General features: G+C 40.2%; 1 protein-coding gene across 1 annotated transcript in view; it reads left to right on the plus strand.

Moving 5' to 3' along the window:
- Positions 1-21,105, plus strand: part of FREM2 (FRAS1 related extracellular matrix 2) — a 142,872-nt gene extending 121,767 nt beyond the window's left edge. Inside the window, exons 17-24 of the mRNA XM_086481908.1 lie at positions 6,591-6,783; positions 8,139-8,243; positions 9,385-9,512; positions 9,598-9,732; positions 14,493-14,619; positions 16,002-16,189; positions 17,055-17,201; positions 20,593-21,105. Coding sequence (XP_086338034.1) covers positions 6,591-6,783; positions 8,139-8,243; positions 9,385-9,512; positions 9,598-9,732; positions 14,493-14,619; positions 16,002-16,189; positions 17,055-17,201; positions 20,593-21,105 — 1,536 coding nt within the window. The remainder of the gene's footprint in view (positions 1-6,590; positions 6,784-8,138; positions 8,244-9,384; positions 9,513-9,597; positions 9,733-14,492; positions 14,620-16,001; positions 16,190-17,054; positions 17,202-20,592) is intronic.

Consider the following 21,105-nt stretch of genomic DNA (forward strand, 5'->3'; position numbering starts at 1 on the left):
CTCCTCCTATGGTAGGGGAAGAAGATGAGCTTCAGTCAGCAAGAAGTGAGGTGGGAGACCTGCAGCTGGTGTAGTTCTTCTGGCAGTGCTCCCGGTGTTTGCTGCAGGCTGCAGCTGTCTTAGCCAGTTCCCATGAACTCGTGAACTGTCATAATACATACAGAGGAGGTCTTAGTTTTCTTTTTTTTTTCCTTTGAGACCTTCTGCTTGTGACCCATTCTCTTTCTCAATTACTCTGTGCATGAGCAAACCCTGCGTGAGTTAGATGCAGCACCCCTTTTAGCTTGACGCTTTGTTCGTGAGGTCTGCCCATATTCACCACGTCTGAAAAACCAGACATTTATGTAACTAAATATGGATTTAGATGTGCAGCTTAATGAACTTATATTTAAAGATAAAGACCTACTCCTCTTTAAATTGAGCTAATACATTTGAATTATAGTTCAGTTCTGGTTAAAGTTCAAGTCAGCTTTGATGATTAGCAGCAACAGTTTTCTTTTGGACAACCTGCAGTCACAGCCTAAAATTCAATGTCGACCTTTGGATATGTATAGGCCTTACAAATGTGGAACTCCCCTACCTGAGGACAGTCTTCCTGTATCTTCAGGTAATTAATATAGGTTGGAATTTCCTTCATGGGGACGTTGTGAGAGTGAATACTACAGACATCTCACATTCTTAAGATGCAGGTGCTAGAAGAATGACAAATATTCATGAAAGGAAGTTAAAAAATGAAACAATAAAAACCAAGCGAGAGAGTATCCTTTAATAAAGTATATATTGAAGTGTTGACCTAGACTCGTATGGTAGAGTGAAATACCATTTGATCTCATTTCCTGCTGTTTGCTGTAGCCAGACAGGTTGGCATCTGAAGGCTTCTGTGTGATTCTGGCCAAGTATTAATATGTGGATGTTGCTTTCCCTAGTTCTAGTCCATTGTCAGAATTGGCACAGGGAAGCAAGGAAATTGCCATTCAAACAAATTTTATTAACAACAACTAGTTAAGCAAGTCTTTAACAGAAACAAGAAGGTGAAGAACATATATTAAAGTACTTGAACGTACAGATTGATACCTTGAAGCTACTGTGATTGAGTACAGCTGAGCAGGTTTTTTTGTTTTCTAACAAAAAACCTTATTTCTGGCCAAAACTGAAAATGTCTGTCTTCCAATATGCTCAGTTCATATTTATGCTACACATGTTATTGCACTGAGTGTTTGAAAAACCCATCTGAAAACAGTTTTTTAAATCCCTAATGTATTGCCACAGCTTATATGAGGCAGCTTGCAGAGGTTTTTTTATTATGCAGAAACAGTGTATTTCCACCTTTACTAGTTCTAGTTTTACCAAAATCATACTTTAAGGGGAAAAGTCAGCTCTTGTGAAAACATCACTAGTTGCTAGAAAATGCAAATAGACAGAACTGACTGTTTTCAGATTTATGTTCAGTTCAGCTGCCACAGTCAAGTTTATGAAAATCCTGCAACTTGTATTCCCTTGACATGGAAGCTCACTAACAGTCAAACCTTTTTTTCTGCAGCTGCAAACACATGCATTTAGTAAATGCTGTGAAGAAAATCTCCACTGTAAAGTTAATGCAGCAGCTGTGTGACAAAGAGGTTAAATTTTTCAAGGAGCTGACATTTCAAGCCTGTATTGCATTCTTCTTTTCATTCAGACTTCTTTAAACAAACCTGCTTTGCATTTCACCTGTGACCTACCTGGCTACGTGCCTTCTTGGGGCCAGATCTTAGCTTTACTACATTGGTATTGTGTAAACAATTAATTGATAACATTGTTAAGCTTGTGTGACTCGAATTCACAGACATAGCAAGTAAACTCAATAGAAAATGAGGCTTAGGGTAATTTGGGAGACAAAAGTACAATTTTCATTAAAAGTTCATTTCACTGGGATATACAATGTAAAGCATGAACTTCTGTTATTTCTAATGTCTCATTCTGATTTTATCAGTAACTAACAGTGTACACACACACACACACATACTCACACTGCCAAGATCTGCCCTCTGAAAATGTAAGCCGGATAAATAAAACACATGACAAATGTAGAACAGAGTCCATGCCCCAAAGCCTAAATGAAAATATTTTTTGTAAATATTTCCACTTGTTACATGACAGATTCTCAAACTAATTATGTTTTTTTTTACTTAATGAAGTTTGACAGTTTGCATCAGAAAGGGGAACAAAAAAGAACACCTATAGAAACTGCCATTAATATTTCCGAAGTTTTAAATGGGAATTTTCAGGGTTCAAAAATAGATCATATGCTCTGTAATAATTTATCTTGCAAAGAAAATGTATGAAACTCTACTTCTTATATCGATATCCAGTATAAATCATGTTCTTCCCTCACACACATGAATTTTGAGATGCACTAATTGGAGAATTTATGATCTACATTTTTTCAAATACTGATTGTAAGAGTCTGTTCCCTGCTTGGAAAAATTTTTGTCTTCTGTCTTCTCAGATTCTCCAGACCTGACATTGTCACAGAGCATTAGACACAATTTCCCCAATTCAGCTGAGGTGCAGCTGTAGTCTGTATTTCTGTCCTGGTATCACAAGGCTAAGTGTCACACCCACTTATTATTGTTTAAAATTAATGTTAATAAATATAATTTTGTCGGTACAACTGCTAAAATCTCCTGTGCATAGGATGCATAGATACATAATGCACCTGTTCTGTCCCTCCACAGCAGTTAAGCTGATCCTACACTTACACAGCTCTGAGTTACCATTTTGGTTTCCTCGGTGTCACTTTGAGATAAAATATGAACAGCTGGCTACTTTCAATAGGCTTTGCAGTCAGTGCTGGGAAATAAAGATAACTCAATGGAAAGAATGTTTTCTCATGTTCGCCTAAATGGCATTATTAGGAGGACTAGAGAAGTAAGACTCATCCATCTGTGTAGGACGTTCCATTGATTCATTTGTTGGAGGGATCTGCTCACATACTCTGACACAGATTTCCTCTGCAGTTAATTTCCTCTTTATTTTGTTTTTATTATATCAAAAAGATCCTCTGTATTTCATATAGCATATGAGATAGTCTTGAGATTTTTCTCTTCTGCCTGCTGAAGAGTAGTTTTCCCATAATGGCATTTTCCTTTACAACAAGAAATGAGAGGCCCTTCTAAGTTTTAATTTACTGCTAGGAAGGAGAGAACTATTCATTCAGTAGTTCTCCAGCTATCAGTATTGTAGTTTTTCCTCCACACCTGCAAATCCATGAGTGCCTGAAGAAGGGTTTGTGGGCGTAAAACCTCAATCAGCTGGTTTATCAGGAACTCCTTCCTCTTCCTACATGCCATGAATCACACATAAGGGCAGCTATACTGATGGAAGCGCATAGACATAAGTACATGGATAAATTCCCAGGCTAGGGCAAGCAGCCCAGACATCTCTTATGGGTTTTGCTAAAAGTGAAGAACTTCTAAATTCTAGGGTCCTAGAAGTGGAGACGATTCTTTGGCACCATTGTTTCAGATTTTACCACAGAGCAGTGGTAACATATGGCAAAGGAGCAGTGTTTCAGGCAGATTTGCCCCAGAAGGGATCCTACAGCTGGATTTCCACCAGCACAAATGAGTTGAGCTCACTAATACTATGCTCCCGTAGAACAGAAGCAAGGAAACCCTAAAATGTGACTTACAAACCCCGTTGCTTTATGTGCAGTGTACGTGAAGAGTTGATGATACCCCTCTACTTCAAAATCAAGAAAATCTTTGAAAGAAGGTGGCTTTTTACTTGAGGTGACATAAGACACTGAGCTAGAAGGCGTTTTGTGGATCACTCTGTCCAGGCCGCTACTTTAGCTCTCTATATAATGTGGTTCAAACACTAGTAAACTTAATCTTGAAAACTAATAGGATTTCATGGCCTCACTATTCTTGTTGAATGCCACCAGAAATTCTTCTGATTCCTAGGCTGTGTTTGTCATGGCCATCTTAGGCCTGTTTGTTCCCATGTCAGCACCATCTTTCATCGTCAGTGGCTCTTCTCAGCACTTCATCTCCTGACATGTATAGACAGCATCCTTATTCCCTCTCAGCCTCTGTTGTACTAGGCTAAACAACCTGGCTATTTTAGTCTCTTCTCATCAGATAGTTTTGCCATTCCTGTGATTATGTTGATTTCTTTTTATACAGTCTACAATGCAAATTAGGCTTTTTCAAGCATGGATGATCAAAGCTGTTCCAGATAAGCTCTCACTAGTGCTTGGTATAATGGCATGCATGCTTCTAATTTCCATCCCATTCCTCGGTTTATCTTAGGATCATATCACATGGAGAGGGTAGGAAGGTCATAGTTATGATGTGATCAACTCACATACCAAACTTTTTTCCCATCTATTGTTTCTAACCAATGTCTTTCATTTCTATCAGAAATCCCTGTCACTAGTTTCCATTACCTTATACTTTATGCTATAGAATTTCATCTCACTTCTAGTATTCTAGTCCTTGAGGTCATTAAATTCTCCCTGTGTGATATTCTAGTCCTCCTTTACATTATCATTAAGCATTGTGTATGCTTCTTTTCAAGAGGATAATGGACATGTACTAAATCTTATTCCAAGTACCTTTGTCTCTTCCTCATGAGAAAACTGAATTTCAAATCTTTGACTTCAGTATCTAATTCTTACTGTACAACATGCAGATGTGGAACAAAAGCACACAGAGAAAAGCCGACATAATTTGTCTGGGATGACTTTTCACTAGTATCGCATTTGTTATACTACCAAATGTATTTCTTGATACTGTTCCAGGAAATGACAAATGTTCAAGGTTACTCCTGAATCAAAAGCAAACCATGGTGCAATGTACAGTTGCATCATAGCTATATTTTTTTTTGTATAGAAGTGAGAATTCTGTGTTGTTATTTGGAACAATTTAGCAAATCCATGTGTGAAATAATTGCTCAGAAATACACGCAGGTATCCCAGAGATAAACTCACAACTTAAATAGGATTATAGAATGGTATTTTTATCCAACTTCAATTTCTCATCCAATAGATACAGAGAAGAAAACACTTTTTTTCTTCCAAATAATTCTTGATTCTTTTTATGTAAAACCAAAAAAGAAGCATTAATATAAAATAATCAATAACTCTGGCATCTCATATTATCTACCAGGCTGCTTTACTGCATGACAGTGGGTGTTTCCAGACTGTCCAAATGCTAGCACATTTTATGGAACAAAGCAAACAATATATGTGGAAAGAGTTTTGGTAGCATAGTGTGTAGATCAAGGAGTGCGACACGTGAATGTGAGTTGTGGCAACTACGAACTTTTGTCATAATGAACTCCTTAATTAGTTCAGAGTATTTAGTCAGTGCAGGCAGCAAATTTGTGGTTTCATAGTATTACTAAAAGTTTTGTCTGGCATTCAGAAATGTAAAGGAGCTGTAAGGTAATGAACATTCAGCCCCCTGACATGCCAGTGGGTGAACTCAGAAACAGTTTCATTTTCACTCAGCTTGTAAAGTTCTTTGAATGTTGGGGGGTTTTAATAGTGTGAAAGACTGTTCAGAAGCTTGTAAGGTAATCTCTCCAGGGAAATGTTCAGATGTACAAATATACATGTGGAATTTCTGTTGGAAGTAAATGGAAGTTCAACACCATTTATGCCTTTGAAAAGTTTCCCACTGGGAGATGATCTCAATGCCTTTCCTTCTGTGTCTTTCTAAGAAATCCAGTATGTTCTAAAGGATCTGGATTGCACACTTCTAATCAGAGAAATGTGAATGAAAAAGTATTTGTAACAAAACATGAATGCAAAGTGTCTTCAGAAAGATTTGGATCCATGTATCATGTCAGAGCTATCTTAAGAGGTGACAGTTTGCTGACACTGTTCTTGACTTTTTCATCAAAATATATATAAAGAATATGTAATTCTCTGACTGATAATCAAATATAGTCCTAATTTTTTTTTGTACAATATATGCATAAAGGGTCTACTTTTAAATCTGTATCAACTTGTGTATTATTTTTAGTTCTTCCAGACAGTGATAAACAGTATGATTTGTGTATTTGCATGCAGCGTGTTAGTTACTGCCCATGCACAAAGGAAGAAATAGTTCCAGAGATGAATAAGTGCAATCTGAGGACTCAGTCTTGCAATGACATCTGAGCAAATGCAGGGTCTTCCAGAAGAGCTTCTTAGAGGATAATAATGTAAGAGTGTAAGCAAGAGCTGGTTAAGGCACAACGATAGAGCAAATGCAAAAGGGTATTTGAAAACTTTCTAAAGCCCTCATTTGTAGCCGTGTTGTTTATGTACTTAAAAAACCTAAACAGAAATGAAGAGTCAAAATTGAGGGGTTCATGTTTTATCAGAACACATATTCAGTTTGAAATACAAAAATGGAACTTGAATATATGTAAGCTCAGCTGAATTCCATTGAAATGTAGTGTTTTGCACTTCATCTGTAATTTGCAAAATGAGAGAATTTGATTCAGTTGCAGTATTTGTTTCAAGTTCTGCCTTTTCTTTCTCTTGCATTCAGATTATCTGTGCAATGCTGCCTTTCGTGACCGCTAACCTAAATAAATAATTTTTCTTTGTATAGGTTCTCAACCTAGTACAGTCCTATGTCACGCTGAGAGTCCCCCTGTACGTCTCTTACGTTTTCCACTCCCCGGTGGGTGTAGGAGGCTGGCAGCATTTCGACCTACAGTCAGAGCTCCGGCTGACTTTTGTGTATGACACTGCCATCCTGTGGAAGGATGGGATCGGTAGCCCACCTGAAGCAGAGCTCCAAGGTGGGAGTTGGGTTTCTTTGCATCGAACTCATGTTCTGTTACTAAGAATATAATTTGCATGCAGTAGGAGGATGATTTTTTCAATCAATCTAATACTGAAAAAAAAAAAAAAATATGTCGTTTATTATCAGTTGCAAACAATCTGCCTTCCTAGCACTCACAGTCCTCTGCTGGGGTGTTTATGAAAACCGTGTAAAGTTGACATCAGTTCTTTTACCACAAAGAAAGATATTTGTCTTAAGTTTGAAGTACAGGTGCAAAAATTAACACATTTATTTCTACTCAGAACCTCGAGATTCGCTATGTATTCATATTCTGTTACCAAATAAGATGTTTGCACTATAATGAAAAAAAAAAAATGAAACTTTTCAGTGATACCATTTTTTATGGACATGAATGTACAGCTTCAGAAACTTTTGATATTTTGAAAACATTAATTGTGAAACGTTCAAAAGATACAGAAGTATATAATGATTAAAATGTATAGTTACACCTATATGCTGCTTTGTTCTATTTAGGCAAATCTACTGTTTCACAGCATTAAGCTTCAGATATTCCATATCTGTCTCAACCTAAGGTAGAATACAGGCACCAGCTATAATTATGTATGTGCACTGACACAATTTCAGGACTCCAGCGAATATAAAACCATTTTTTGTTTCTGCAAACTCCTTATATGAACTACAGAAGTCATAGCTATGCAATTTCTGTCCTCATGTTCAGAGCAGGAAATGAGGAGTGGCAAGGGGAATCTACAGTGCATGAAGAATGAAGCACATGTCATGCAATGCCTAAAGAATAAGCCACATGCCACAAATCATATGATGTACTAGTCACTGAATAACAAACAGATCTAATCCTCAGTCTCAGCAGTTATGTGGTGCATCTGTGCCACCATTTTCCTGGTTTTGATGCTTTAATTTTTTATTTCTCTGTTTAAGAAGCTGGTGGAGATGCTGAATTTTGGCAGCTCCCTTTGAAAACAGCCAGCACAAAAAATGTGATAACACAGTGAGGTAGCGGAGGGTAGACCCCCAACATATCCCAATCTGACTTGGGCAGTATTTTCTCACTCTACAGCCTTGCACAATGACCAGCTGTTTTCCTGGGCAGGGAAGAGTTAACTAGTTTCAAGTTAATTTCCATACCTCTAGATACATATAATTGTTCAACATAAGTTCTGTGTAAAGCTGTAAAGCAGTCAAGCCTAAAGCCAAAAGGTAACCAGCAGGCCCCCTCCCGAACAAGTGACACGACAAGGGGAAATGAGAGAGCAGGGCTGGTGTTTCATAGGAGTGTGATTTATTTGTCATCTGCAAGTGGAATAAACCTTGTGAACTGGCTTCTGCTGCCAGGTTCCCTGTACCCAACCAGCATGCGGATTAGTGAAGAGGGGCGCTTGGTTGTCAACTTCAAGACTGAAGCCCGGTTTCATGGTCTGTTTGTGATGTCCCATCCTGGTAAGCTTAATCTACACTTCAGCAGTACTATAGAAACAAAGACATCCATCCCAAGTTTTGTACTATTAATTTTTCTTACTTCTGCAGCTGATAAATGATTTTTTTATGTACTGTGCTCTTCAGATAAGGATTTTTCCTCTACTTGGGGTTTCTTACTTGTCATTGGTGACTGTATTCAGATTGTCAAACTTAATGAAATATGCATGAATCTGATGGAAAGCAGATAGTTGCACTTGTTCAAGAGCCTGATTTATGAAAGATGTTCTGTCCACTAGGGATCTATAAATACATTTTTTTAATCCAAAAGCTATGATTAGCTATTTACTTATGTTGCCTTAGGAATTTAAAATTTCTTTTCTAACTTGAAGCCCTTCTAAGTTATTTAGACCTTATTCAGAAAGTAAGAAAAGATCTTGTATAAGCATTGTATCATTCTGTTAATAAAACATTCTCACTGCCATTCAATTAGTCATTGCTGAGGACCTGATCCTGCCATTTAATCTGTTCAAACCCCACTGCCTTTATTCAGAATAACCACAAGTGTAAGACTGTCTACAGACATAAATCTGAGCATGAATGCTGGCCATGGAAAAGATTATCTAACTAAATTAAATCTGCTGAACAATAATGAGAAGGGAAAAAATAATTTTAAGAAATCTCTTTTAGTTTAACTCAGTTCTATTAATCTATAAAACTCCTTCTTAGTGCTTCTACTTTTTCTAGAGGACAGCTGTCCTCTAGCATGTTAAGTTTTGCCTATCAGGCAGAGCCAAAAGAGTTACATTGCTAAGAGAAATTATTTTGTGTTCCCTGGGCTGACATTCCAAGTTTAAAACAGGAGGGATTATAGGTCTTTGCCATTCCACTCTCACTGTTTTGCCTGTCTGTTAAATTTAATCTTCATACAGTTCTAGTTGTGTAGCCCAAAAAGCAACTGTTTAATAGACACTTGAACAAGAATCAAGGGGGCCCAGCTGTGTTGACTATAATTGATTTTGTTGGTTTCCATTAATAAAGCCCAGTGCCCTGTAAAGGTATTAACGTCAACTATGGCATTATGGTTTATGAATTATTGGGAATGTCTTTCAGGCTCTGAGAGTTAGCAATGAAACACTAAATCTGTCTCTTGTCATGTTTCTAGCTTCATCTCTAACTTCCATGGTTATGTCAGCTGATCATCCAGGCCTGACATTTAGCCTCAACCTTGTCCGAAGTGAGCCAACGTACAACCAGCCAGTACAACAGTGGAGCTTTGTTTCAGATTTTGCGGTAAAACCTCAGCCTTCACTGTGTCTTCTTTTGCCCCAGCATATTAGTTAGGATGTTGGTGGAACAGCTCTTTCTCTCTCTTCAGGTTCGAGACTATTCTGGAATGTACACTGTGAAGCTGATAGCTTGTACTACAGCTCCACATCAGGAGTACAGTCTTCCAGTGATCTGCAATCCTAGAGAGCCTATCACATTTGATCTGGATATCCGATTCCAGCAGGTACCACCCCAGTGATGCCTTCGTCATGTTTCCTTTTTGGTTTGATTCCCAGGTTGGCTTTGTTGGTCTTGTAATGATAATGCTAGAAACTGATTTTACTTGCTTATAAACAATCCAGTTCCTAAATTGATGGGACAGCACCTCTCCTTCTATTTAACCAGTTTTATCCAGCTAGGAAAGGCTAATGTAGGAGCACAACTGTTTTTTTGTCCTCAATGAATGACCAGTCTTTTAGCCAGTGGGAAGCTCATTGACCTTGGTTTGGCGGACAGTTACTGTGATATGAACTAACCTTTGGGAATTCTTTACTTGTCTGCTGGCTTTGGTATGAAATAGTTTTATCTGATAATTAGTAAAATATAAAACTATTGTCAGAAGGTTTTCATCTGACACAAAGATCAGAGCTAGGTCTCTGGTATTAAAAGTGGGACCTCCAGAGAAAGATTCATTCAGTCCTAAGGTAGGACTTCCTTCACTGACTATAGAGGAAGTGTAGATAGCAACGCTGGTAAAACGCTTAGTTTCAAGACTCACAAAAGTGAGTGAGACAAGTCCCACCCGTAGCAAGATGGATCATATGGTAACATGGGAACAAGCAAACAGCATACTTTTCATAAAGCCCAGCTGTAAAGCTCTGTAGTTGGGAACAAAACACTGAGAAATGGACTCTACTGTAAAAGCATTGATTGAAAAAAATCTGGGGGTCATGTTGGATAATTAACAGAACATAAACTGCCAGTTTACAGTGTTATCAAAAGGGCTAGCGTGACCTTGGGATGTATAAGGAGGAAGTAATATAATTTCTGTTATTTGGAGCCAATACAACTAATACTGGAACAGTGTGGCTGTGGTTTCATGCTCATTAATAGTATAGACGTATGCTATTAAATCATCTTACAGTATAAATCCGATCCGAATCAGTCAGGAATACACAATCACTTTTCTGTTGAATTAGCCAGAGTACACAAGGGAATATATGCTGTCTTTGTGCTTTCATTTGGCGTTATGCCAGCCATGGGAGAACAGAGGATTCCTGATGCGGCATTAAGTCCTGGCAAAGCAGAGAGATGATACATGATCTGACACAAAACCTGCCTTCTCAGAGTTAACCAGAAAAACATTTTGAAAAGGTTTGAATGGAGGGGGTGAGGGGAATTTAGACTAGTTCAGCACTTCAGCTTTTGTCTGGCATTTCTAATCTGCTTCTAGGAACTCTAAAGCAGTTCACAGCAATGCTAAATCTCAGCTTGTGTCTGGTCCCAGTATAAACAAGAAGACGTTGATAATTCAAAGAAAATTCCAAAAAGCTGCAAAAATCATTGCAAAATGAGCAAAGTAGCCTAGGGAGAGACATAACTCTTACCTGGAAGAAGCCTACGGCTAAGAACTAAAGACTATAATTAAGACTAAAAACTGCCTTGGAATAAATGAGTACTACAGGGGTCATTATATCAGATAAAGCTTTAATAGTAGAGTATATAGAAGCTTTGGGTACATCAGTTCAAAATAGGCATAAGGAGAAAAATTTTAACAGTCTCGTAATCGCCAAGGACTGTGGCCAGGCAATCACCAGCAATTTTCAAACCAAGACAAGCTCTTTTTCTTGAGATACTCATAGTAAAAGGAATTCAGGAAATTCTGTGGCCCATGATATTGTTCCCTGTGATCATACATTGAAAGACAATATGGACATAAAGCAAGTCCGAAAAAGCAGCAATTAGCAGCAGTACAGTAGCACAAATTCAGTAGGCAGTATCTAGCACTTTACCTCTAGTCGTTCCGCAAAACTGAATAAGCATTGGTATCCATTGTCTTAGAAGTAAGAAACAAACGCCAGAGAAATGAACATGAAAGGTCAGACTGTGATACTGGTCCTTTAGACTAGGAAACACCCAATACCTTACACAGGCCCACTGCATCCAGTCCTGAGGTCCCCAGTGCAAGAAAGACATAGAACTCCTAGAATGGGTCCAGAGGAAGGCCACAAAATGGCCAGAGGCCCAGAACACCTCTCCTGTGAAGAAAGGCTGAGAGAGTTGGAGTTGTACAGCCTGGAGAAGAGAATCAGCCAAGGAGACCTTATTGCTGCCTCCCAATATATAAAGGGGGCTTATAAGAAAGACAGAGAGAGACTTTTTACCAAGGGCTGTAGTGACAGGACAAGGGGCAACTGAAAGAGGGTAGATTTAGATTGGACATAAGGAGGACATTTTTTACAATGCAAGTGGTGAGACACTGGAACAAGTTGCCCAGAGCAGCTGTGGCTGCCCCCTCCCTGGCAGTGTTCAAGGCCAGGCTGGATGGGGCTTTGAGCAACCTGGTCTGGTGGAAAGTGTCCCTGCCCATGGCAGGGGGGTTGGAACTGGGTGATCTTTAAAGATACCCTCCAGCCCAAACCGTTCTGTGATTCTATAGTCAGTGAGTGCAAGTGTCACAACGGGACCAAAATGACTTTGACTGTACAGTCTAATGATGAAATGATGGAGCAGGACAGGAATTGTTTTTCCCAATTCTTAATCTAGTGCTCCAGGTGCTGTACTGAATTATCTTCTTGGGCTTTTAAATATGGGACTTTTCTTTTCTTGGAAAGTTTGTTCTAATTTCCTTCACAATTGTTTCCACTGTTAACCAGTGAAGGACCATTTTAAGAATCAAACAAGACAATATATTTGGTGTCTCCCTTCTGGAGATTTCGGTTCAATATTTCCTTCTTTACCATGTATCTGCCCCTCTCCTTTTTTCTCTCTCTGTGGCCTCTGAAGAGGGAAACAGGTAGCCTGGAACACTAGTGAGGATTGTATTATGACTGTCTCGCTCTGGGATTTCCTGAACATGAACAGCATTCAGCCTCCAAGCTCTGTTTTATCCCAGTCCTTTCAGCATCTCCTTTCTTTAAATGTGCGTGACTATTTCCTGACAGAAGCGCTTCCATAATCAGGATACTTTCTGCCCTGGGATGGACCAATCTCAAGAGCTCTCTGCTTCTTGAGGTACCAAGTATCTCATGGGTTTTCATCCCATGGAAGTGGGGATGTCTACCATGAGTGATCTGCATTGCCCCAAATCATCCATATGCGGAGCTGATAGAATAAATGGACAGTACTCTTCTCACCCAGCAGATCCTCACAGATTAATTTTTTAGAACTCTTGTTTAAAATGCTTCAAATAATTACATTTAAACTACTGTAATAAATAACAGCTATGTGTCAGCTGTTGGCAGCACTGAGACTTACACGTAAAAGTGAAATAAAAATGGTCACTTAGAACAGGATGCCTATGAGATGTATTTGTAGCTATATGCATAGTATTTACCCAGGCCACTGCTCTTACCATTGTTGTAAACTGTGTGGCTGAAGTCCAGTGCCTTTAGCTGAATACACATTTCTTGTTTCCTATTCAGTTGACGTTTACTCTGCCCAGGAAGAGCTTGATGAGGCCATGCTTGATTCTCTTTCAGAACCACAGCTGGAAACCAGTTGTGCCAGTCAGGTGTTTGAAGCTGTGGGACTGCAATCCAATAGCCTGAATCTCAGACATTTAGAAGGAAGCATTCCAAGAGTATGGAAATGGGGGTTTTTTAATTATTATTTATGTGAAAAGGCTGTTGGGGTAGGGTTCCTCTTTCTGAAGAGTAGCAGTGGGTTTATAAAAATATTTCAGTTCTACGTTCTTCTTGCCAAATCCTGTTGCTTTGATAGTTTTGGGACTCTATTGTGAAAACGGGGTTTGAAGAAGAGTGAATGTGTCAGCTGTATAACTTGCAACAGTAGTTTCTGTTGATGTTGTTATATCTCCTTCCATCAGCCCTTCATCCATAAGCCAGCAAGAATGTTTTCTTTTCTGTTTTTCTTCCTTCCTTTCCACACACATATACATATATATACATAAATATACATGTGTGTGTGTGTGTGTGTTAGCATTTTTTCATTTGTTTAGTGGCCTCTTATTTGGTTGGTTTGTTGGGTTTTTTTAATCTGTCCATCTTCCACATTGTTTCCTCAGGTACACTGCATCTTTTTGAACTCTGGGCTCTCCTCAATTTTTCTGTTCACTATATTCTTTCCCTTTTGTGATACCATGTCCCTGTGTAATTTGCCTTCTGACTTATGTTATATGGCCCAATAAGAACTTACTGCTGATAATATTGATTTATTTTATTCTTGTAGTGTAATCAAGGAAGAGCCATAGATATCTGTGCCTAATATATAAAGATAAATATTAACATAAAAAAGATGTTCAAATGGTTTGGTGTATTTTCACATGCATGATCTGATCTCCTGCAGCGCATCAGAAGAACTGACACTTACAAATAATTCCTCAGCAATGTGTACTTTCAAATAATTGGCAGAAGATCAGAAGCAGAGGTGGGACTTGGGTGTACAAATGAAAATGGGATAGAGAAAACAGGCTGTGATGAGTCAGAGGGAGACAAGTTACTGGGGGAAATATTTCCCTCATGTTACCCCCACACAAAAGTTGCCCTGGGCACTTCCTTGGCTGGAATTTGAAAAAATGTGGTGGGAAGAAACTAACGTAGAATCCTGTCAGCTATCACAGAGGCAGATAACCCAAAGGTTGTTTGCATGTAAAACATACAGCAATATGCGTCTAGTGCAAAGAAATCATTTTGGTTAAACTGTACTATTGCACATAGGTGTGCGAAGATAGTAAATAATGATGTACATTGGGAGATGATCACGCTGTGTTTTAAGAGTCATTAAAGAATAATTGTTGAAGAGCCTTATGCTGTTGTGTTTTAGGTCAGTGACCCAGTGGCTGCTGAGTTCAGCTTGAATACCCAGATGTTCCTTCTCTCCAAAAAGACACTGTGGCTATCTGATGGCTCAATGGGCTTTGGGCAAGAAAGTGATGTTGCTTTCTCAGAAGGTATTAACTGCACACAGATCATGCACATTTAACAAGTGCTCTGCACTATCAGGATCCCGTTTCAGGCAAAACAAAATAGGAGTAAGGTTTGGGCTTGCTGTTTGTGTTCTTTTGCATTTGCCTTTCCGACATGGTGGTTTACATCAGAGCTGTTGGCCAATCTGCAGTGAAACTTATGCCTGAGTGTTACAGTACTGGTGCTATTTCTCATAAGCTGAGGACTTTATAAATGTTGGCTGATATTAAGAACATTCCTAATTGATAAATGAATATTACACAGTCTTTTTGTGGTGGGTGGGCGTGCTGGGTCTGACTGGGACTTTCTTAATAGGAGCCACTATTGTGCTGTGCTTTGCATCTGTGGCTAGAGCAGTGTTGATAACATGCCAACATTTTGGCTACTACTGAACAGTGCTTGCACAGCATCAAGGCTTTCTCCCTTCCCCCTGTCCTTCACTGAGGAGGCTGGGAGTGGGAAGACTGATTCAATTGATACAGCTGTCAGTGGACATAAGCAGTCACTTCATTCCTCTGCTTTCCTCATGTGCCCCTTTTGCCTATTTATTTGAGCACCAGCACCTTGAATACAAGACTCCTTTGTGATGAATTTGCACATTCTCTTGAACAGCAGGTAGCTGGTCTCTCCAAAGTCTCCAGTGGCTCCAAACTGTTGTAAAAGCAACCCAACATTTCTCCTTTCCTTCTCCAGATTCTCAACCTTCCTAACCACTTTCTGACACACATATCTGACCATTGCACACAATATACTTTTCTTGCCTTCGTAGCAATGGCCCAGGTTATTTGTATGGGCCTGGCAAGCATGTCTTATCTTAAACTTATCAGACAGCTGAAATGCAATTACACAGTAGGGAGCCAAGTCTCAGAAAATGTCTCTGTGACTTTTCATAATGTTCAGCTCACTTGCACAGTATGCCAGTCTGACCAAATATAAGTAAACTCTTACACAGCCTGAACAGGATTCTACTGACATAAAAAAGAACATCTCTTCAACAAAGTGCATTGTCAGATGGCCAAGCCTACACCCTGATCTGGTGCAGAGGAGTGCATAATGTTTCTTTAAGTCACTTTTTGAATGAAGAGTCCAGTATAGCTCAGAATTAAAGCAGTCCCTGAACTGGTTCAGGATATAGCAACAGCAAATGACCTTCTACTGCTATTATGTGGCCCAGAATGCATGGAAGAGTGTGCACTCTGATCACAGCCTTTGACAACCCCTACAGAGGAAATTGGGTAGCAAAGTGTCTCTGGATATAGTCACATTACACTGCACTAAGCTTCTTAACTAGTCTTATTAACTTAGCCTCAGTACTGTGCTAAATGTTCCAGTGTAATAAGATGTGAACTATGTGCACTGTTTACAGGTGATATCATATATGGTCGGGTGATGGTGGATCCAGTGCAGAATTTGGGTGACTCCTTCTACTGTAGCATCGAGAAAGTTTTCCTGTGCACAGGAGCTGATGGATATGTACCCAAATACAATCCGTCCAACACTGAATATGGGTGCCTTGCTGATTCTCCATCCCTTCTGTACAGGTTTAAGATTGTGGTAAGTGTTCTAATTCTGGGAGGAAGCATTTATATATTTTATTTTTTTTTCTAACTTCTTTTTTATCCAAAACCAGCTGTTCTTTAAAATGTTCTCGATGGCACCTGATTTTTGACCTGAGATCCAGGCTAGCATGGGCTGATGAAGGCACTATCTTACCTTTCTCCCTCGTGGTTCTATTCTTTGTCTTTCTGGAGACTCTCATAATTTAGAGTTTGACCTAAGTTACAACCCCAAGATAGACTTTTCCTCTGCATTGTCTATATCCATTGACCATAGAGGGAGTCTTGGGAGACACGCGAGCTAAGGACTGGAATGAGTCATCCAGGTTGCCTCTGTAGTCAATAGGGAGAGATACCTCTAAAGCTGGCTTAGAATATCTGAAATGATTGTCCTTCTGGAAATAATTATAGACTAAGCCTAGATGACTACAAACCTGATGCCAAACTTTTAGAGAGTTAACTTTAAGTAAGATAATTATCTAATTGTCTAAACTAATTTATATGAATGTCTGTTAATAGAAATGAAAGGTATCTCCTTTAAACTGGGAAATAGATGTCTTAATTTTGTTTCAGACCACCTTTATGTATCTTTTTTTTTTATTTTAGAAATGTAGCTATGGTTGTTCTCTAGTGTTTCCTCCTTATATTTCAACTAAAAAGTCTTCAGGCAAGAGATTAAATAGCAGTTAGTACAAGTCAGATGTGACCACAATGACTTCTCGTGTATTTTCTCTTGATATTACACTGGATTGCATAAAATAGCATGTGTAAATTATACATTGCATATAAATATTAAAACTGTTTTTCCTAGAAGCAATGACTTTGCATTCTACAAACTTTTTTTTCCCTCCGTGACCATGTAGGACAAAGCTCAGCCGGAGACGCAAGCCACAAGTTTTGGAAATGTGCTTTTTAACGCAAAACTTGCAATAGATGATCCTGAAGCAATTCCATTAGTTAAACAGCCAGGCTCTGATGGATTTAAAGTAGACTCAACTCCTCTATTTCAGGTATGATTTCTGTAGCTTGTTAGCAAGAGTACTAAATCAAGAAATGCTTGCACAGTAAGTGTTGTTGGCACTAAGTCATACTGAAGCCAGTAGAAAGATTTATTCTGATTCCAGTGACAGTCAAACAGGATTATAAATGCTTAAAAAATTCTAGATACAAGATTTGGAGTACTTATTAAGAGATTTCTATGGGGTACTATGCTTTTCTCTTGCTTAATTCCACAATCTAAGGAGAAATACAAATTATTCTTATGCATTTCTTCTAAGAACTTGATAAGTTTCTTTTTACACAGCATTGTTTTATTGCTTCATATCTCACTTGCCAAAGACAAAAAATAAAAGAATCATAAGCGTTTATAGTGATCTTCATCAAAAGCTAGTTGGTAGTGTTTTCTGTGTAATTCTTTCCTTGCAAACTTGCACATTGTGAAACATCTAAGCACTGGAAAGCCTTGAAGTTGACAACTAATGCCTGGCTCAGAGACTGGTGCCACTGACAGGACGTCGGGTTCTTTGATCATGGATTGATCTTCAGGACGCCAGGCCTCCTGTCAGCAGATGGGAAAAGCTTATCATATAGGGGGAAGAGGGTTCTGGGATGAAAGTTAGCAGGGCTCATTGAGAGAGCTTTAAACTAGATTCCAAGGGGGATGGGGGTGTATCTAGACCTGACAGAGAGACACCTGGGGATAGTAGCTTAGTAGTAGTGGGGCAGCATACTAGTATTTCTGAGAACCAAAAGGCCTACCACCCCTCAAGGCCGAAATCCGTATGCTCAACTCCCTTCCTGAAATGCTTACGCACCAATGCACACAGCATGGGAAATCTTCAAAAAGAGCAAGAAGGAGGATCCGGGGAACTACAGACCAGTTAGCCTCACCTCCATCCCTGGAAAGGTGACGGAACAGATCGTTCTAGATGTCATCTCGAAACAGGTGGAGGAAAAGAAGGTTATGAGGAGTAGTCAGCATGGATTCACCAAGGGGAAATCATGCCTGACCAACCTGATAGCCTTCTGTGATGGCATGACTGGCTGGGTGGATGAGGGGAGAGCAGTGGATATTCTCTACCTCGACTTCAGCAAGGCTTTTCGCTCTGTCTCCCACCACATCCTCATAGGTAAGCTTAGGAATTGTGGGATAGACGAGTGGACAGTGAGGTGGATTGATAACTGGCTGAAGGACAGAGCTCAGACGATTGTGATCAGTAGTGCTAAGTCTAGCTGAAGGCCTGTGACTAGCAGTGTTCCCCAGGTGTCAGTACTAGGTCTGGTCCTATTCAACATATTCATCAATGACCTGGATGAAGGGACAGAGTGCACCCTCAGCAAGTTTGCTGATGACACAAAGCTGGGAGGAGCGGCTGACACGCCAAAAAGCTGTGCTGCTGTTCAGCGACACCTGGACAGGCTGGAGAACTGGGTGGAGAGGAACATAATGAGGTTCAATAAGGGCAAGTGTAGGGTCCTGCACCTGGGGAGGAATAACCCCATGCACCAATACGGGCTAAGGGTCAACCTGCTGGAGAGCAGCTCTGCAGAGAAGGACCTGGGACTTCTGGTAGACTGAAAGTTACCTGTGAGCCAGCCATGTGCCCTTGTGGCCAAGAAGGCCAATAGCATCCCAGGGTGCATTAAGAAGTACGTAGCCAGCAGGTCGAGGGAGGTTATAATCCCCCTCTATTCTGCCCTGGTGAGGCCACATCTGGAGTTCTGTGTCCAGTTCTGGCCTTCCCAGTTCACGAGGGACAGGGAACTACTGGAGAGAGTCCAGCGGAGGGCTACTACGATGATGAGGGGACGGGAGCACCTCTCCTACGAGGAAAGGCTGAGAGACCTGGGGCACTTCAGCTTGGAGAAGGGAAGACTGAGAGGGGACCTTATCAACACTTATAAATATCTAAAGGGCAGGTGTCAAGAGGATGGAGCCAGGGTCTTTTCAGTGGTGCCCAGCGACAGGACAAGGGGCAATGGGCACAAACTGGAGCACAGGAAGTTCTGCCTCAACATGAGGAAAAACTTCTTTACATTGAGGGTGACAGAGCACTGGAACAGGCTGCCCAGGGAGGTTGTGGAGTCTCCTTCCCTGGACATATTCAAAACCTGCCTGGACACGATCCTGTGCGACCTGCTCTAGGTGACCCTGCTTTAGCAGGGGGGTTGGACTAGGTGATCTCCAGAGGTCCCTTCCAACCCCTGCCATTCTGTGATTCTGTGATAATCCTTCAACTGTGTACATTCATCCCTTTAATTTGTATAACCCGGCCAGGAGTTGTCTCTTCATTATTTGTCTCTTTAGTATTTGCAAAACTGCATGCAAAACTCAAGTGTATAAATTAGTAGAAAAAATACTGGGGAGACGTTAATCCCACTGAATCCTGGCCACTTCAGCATTAAACGTCTCATTGTAAGCAATGGAATATTTAAGAGAACAGCCTACTTACCAGTATAAAAAGGGTTTCATAATCTGCCCACGTGAAAATGAAATCTCATTTTTTATATGAATAATCCATTTCCAATAATGCAGTGAATTTTGGTCCTCATTCTGTCAAAAGAATGAGAATATGAAGAAACAAACAACAGTATGTCCTGAGAAAGATTTGGTAAAACAAGAGTAAAATAGAACATGTGATATTTCTCACAATAACAGAACTTGGCAGCAGCCATTGAAGTTATCAACCAGTAGCTTTAAGACAATATTCAGACAATCTTACTGGACCTTGTGGAGGACAAATTTATTATGCATCCAGAAAAGAAAAGGCAAATTCAAGTAAGATAGATCATCTCACGTAGACTGCAGAGAATCATGCAATCACAGAACAGATGAGGTTGTCAGAGACTTCCAGAGATTGTCTGTTCCCACCCCCTGCTCAAAGCAGGGTCACCTAAAGCAGGTTGCCCAGGACCGTGTCCAGTTGGATTTTGAATATCTCCAAGGATGGAGACTCCACAGACTCCCTGTTCCAATGTTCAACCATCCTCATAGTAAAAAATTGTTTTCTTATGTTAAGATAGAAATAGAGCCACAGCCAGGGCCTAGTCAGCTGGCAGATTGAGCCTGGAAGGTCCTCTTCTGCAGCCTGCTAACAGCTGAGGTTCTTTGTATGGCCATCGGTACTACCAAAAGAATGCCAAGGCTATGCTTCTTCATCTGCACTTGAGAGCCGTAGAGTCTGGCCGTGGAGAGGAATGGAGACTACCACATCTTAAAATTTTGGCAGAAAACACGACTTCTCTGGTGTACACTGGCACATAGAGGGGGGTTATCTGTGCATGATTTTGAAAGTACTTGTCCAGGCAATCAATTCAGAATGGTGTTTGATTTCCTCTGTGTGTAGTGCTGTCCAGATTGTGTATGTGTATGTTTAAATGCAAAAAATTGTGTCTTTCCAGGTGTCTTTGGGTAGGGAATGGTACGTCCATACAATCTACACTGTACGTTCAAAAGAGAATGCTAACCGCGGAATTGGCAAAAGAAGCGTGGAGCACCAGTACCACTCGCTCTTTAGTGGTGGGAGCCCAGGAGCGTCCACACAGAGACGTCAGAAGAGGGGAGTTGAGCAGGACCCAGAACTTGCAAAAGACATTGGCGCAGAAAACAACCGAGGAACAAACATACAGCACATAGCACTAGATCGCACCAGCAAGAAACAGGGTCCTCAAAGGGAGGTTGCGGTCAATGGCGTTCTCCCCAGGGAGCTGAGTAACCAAAGTGCAGGGGTCAGTATAGTCACAATCATTGGTGGAGCTGCTGCCGTTTTCCTTGCCATCTGCTTAATTGCAATCATCATTTTGCTGCTAAAATGGAAACAAAATTCTGAGAAGAAGGAAGCCACAAAGGAGTCGGGCAGCAATGAACCAATGATGCTACCATGTAATTACACCAGCGACAGCTCAGAGGTTTGA

The sequence above is a fragment of the Leptosomus discolor genome, chromosome 1 (assembly GCF_034619465.1).
Source record: "Leptosomus discolor isolate bLepDis1 chromosome 1, bLepDis1.hap2, whole genome shotgun sequence".
NCBI classification, from domain to species: domain Eukaryota; kingdom Metazoa; phylum Chordata; class Aves; order Leptosomiformes; family Leptosomidae; genus Leptosomus; species Leptosomus discolor.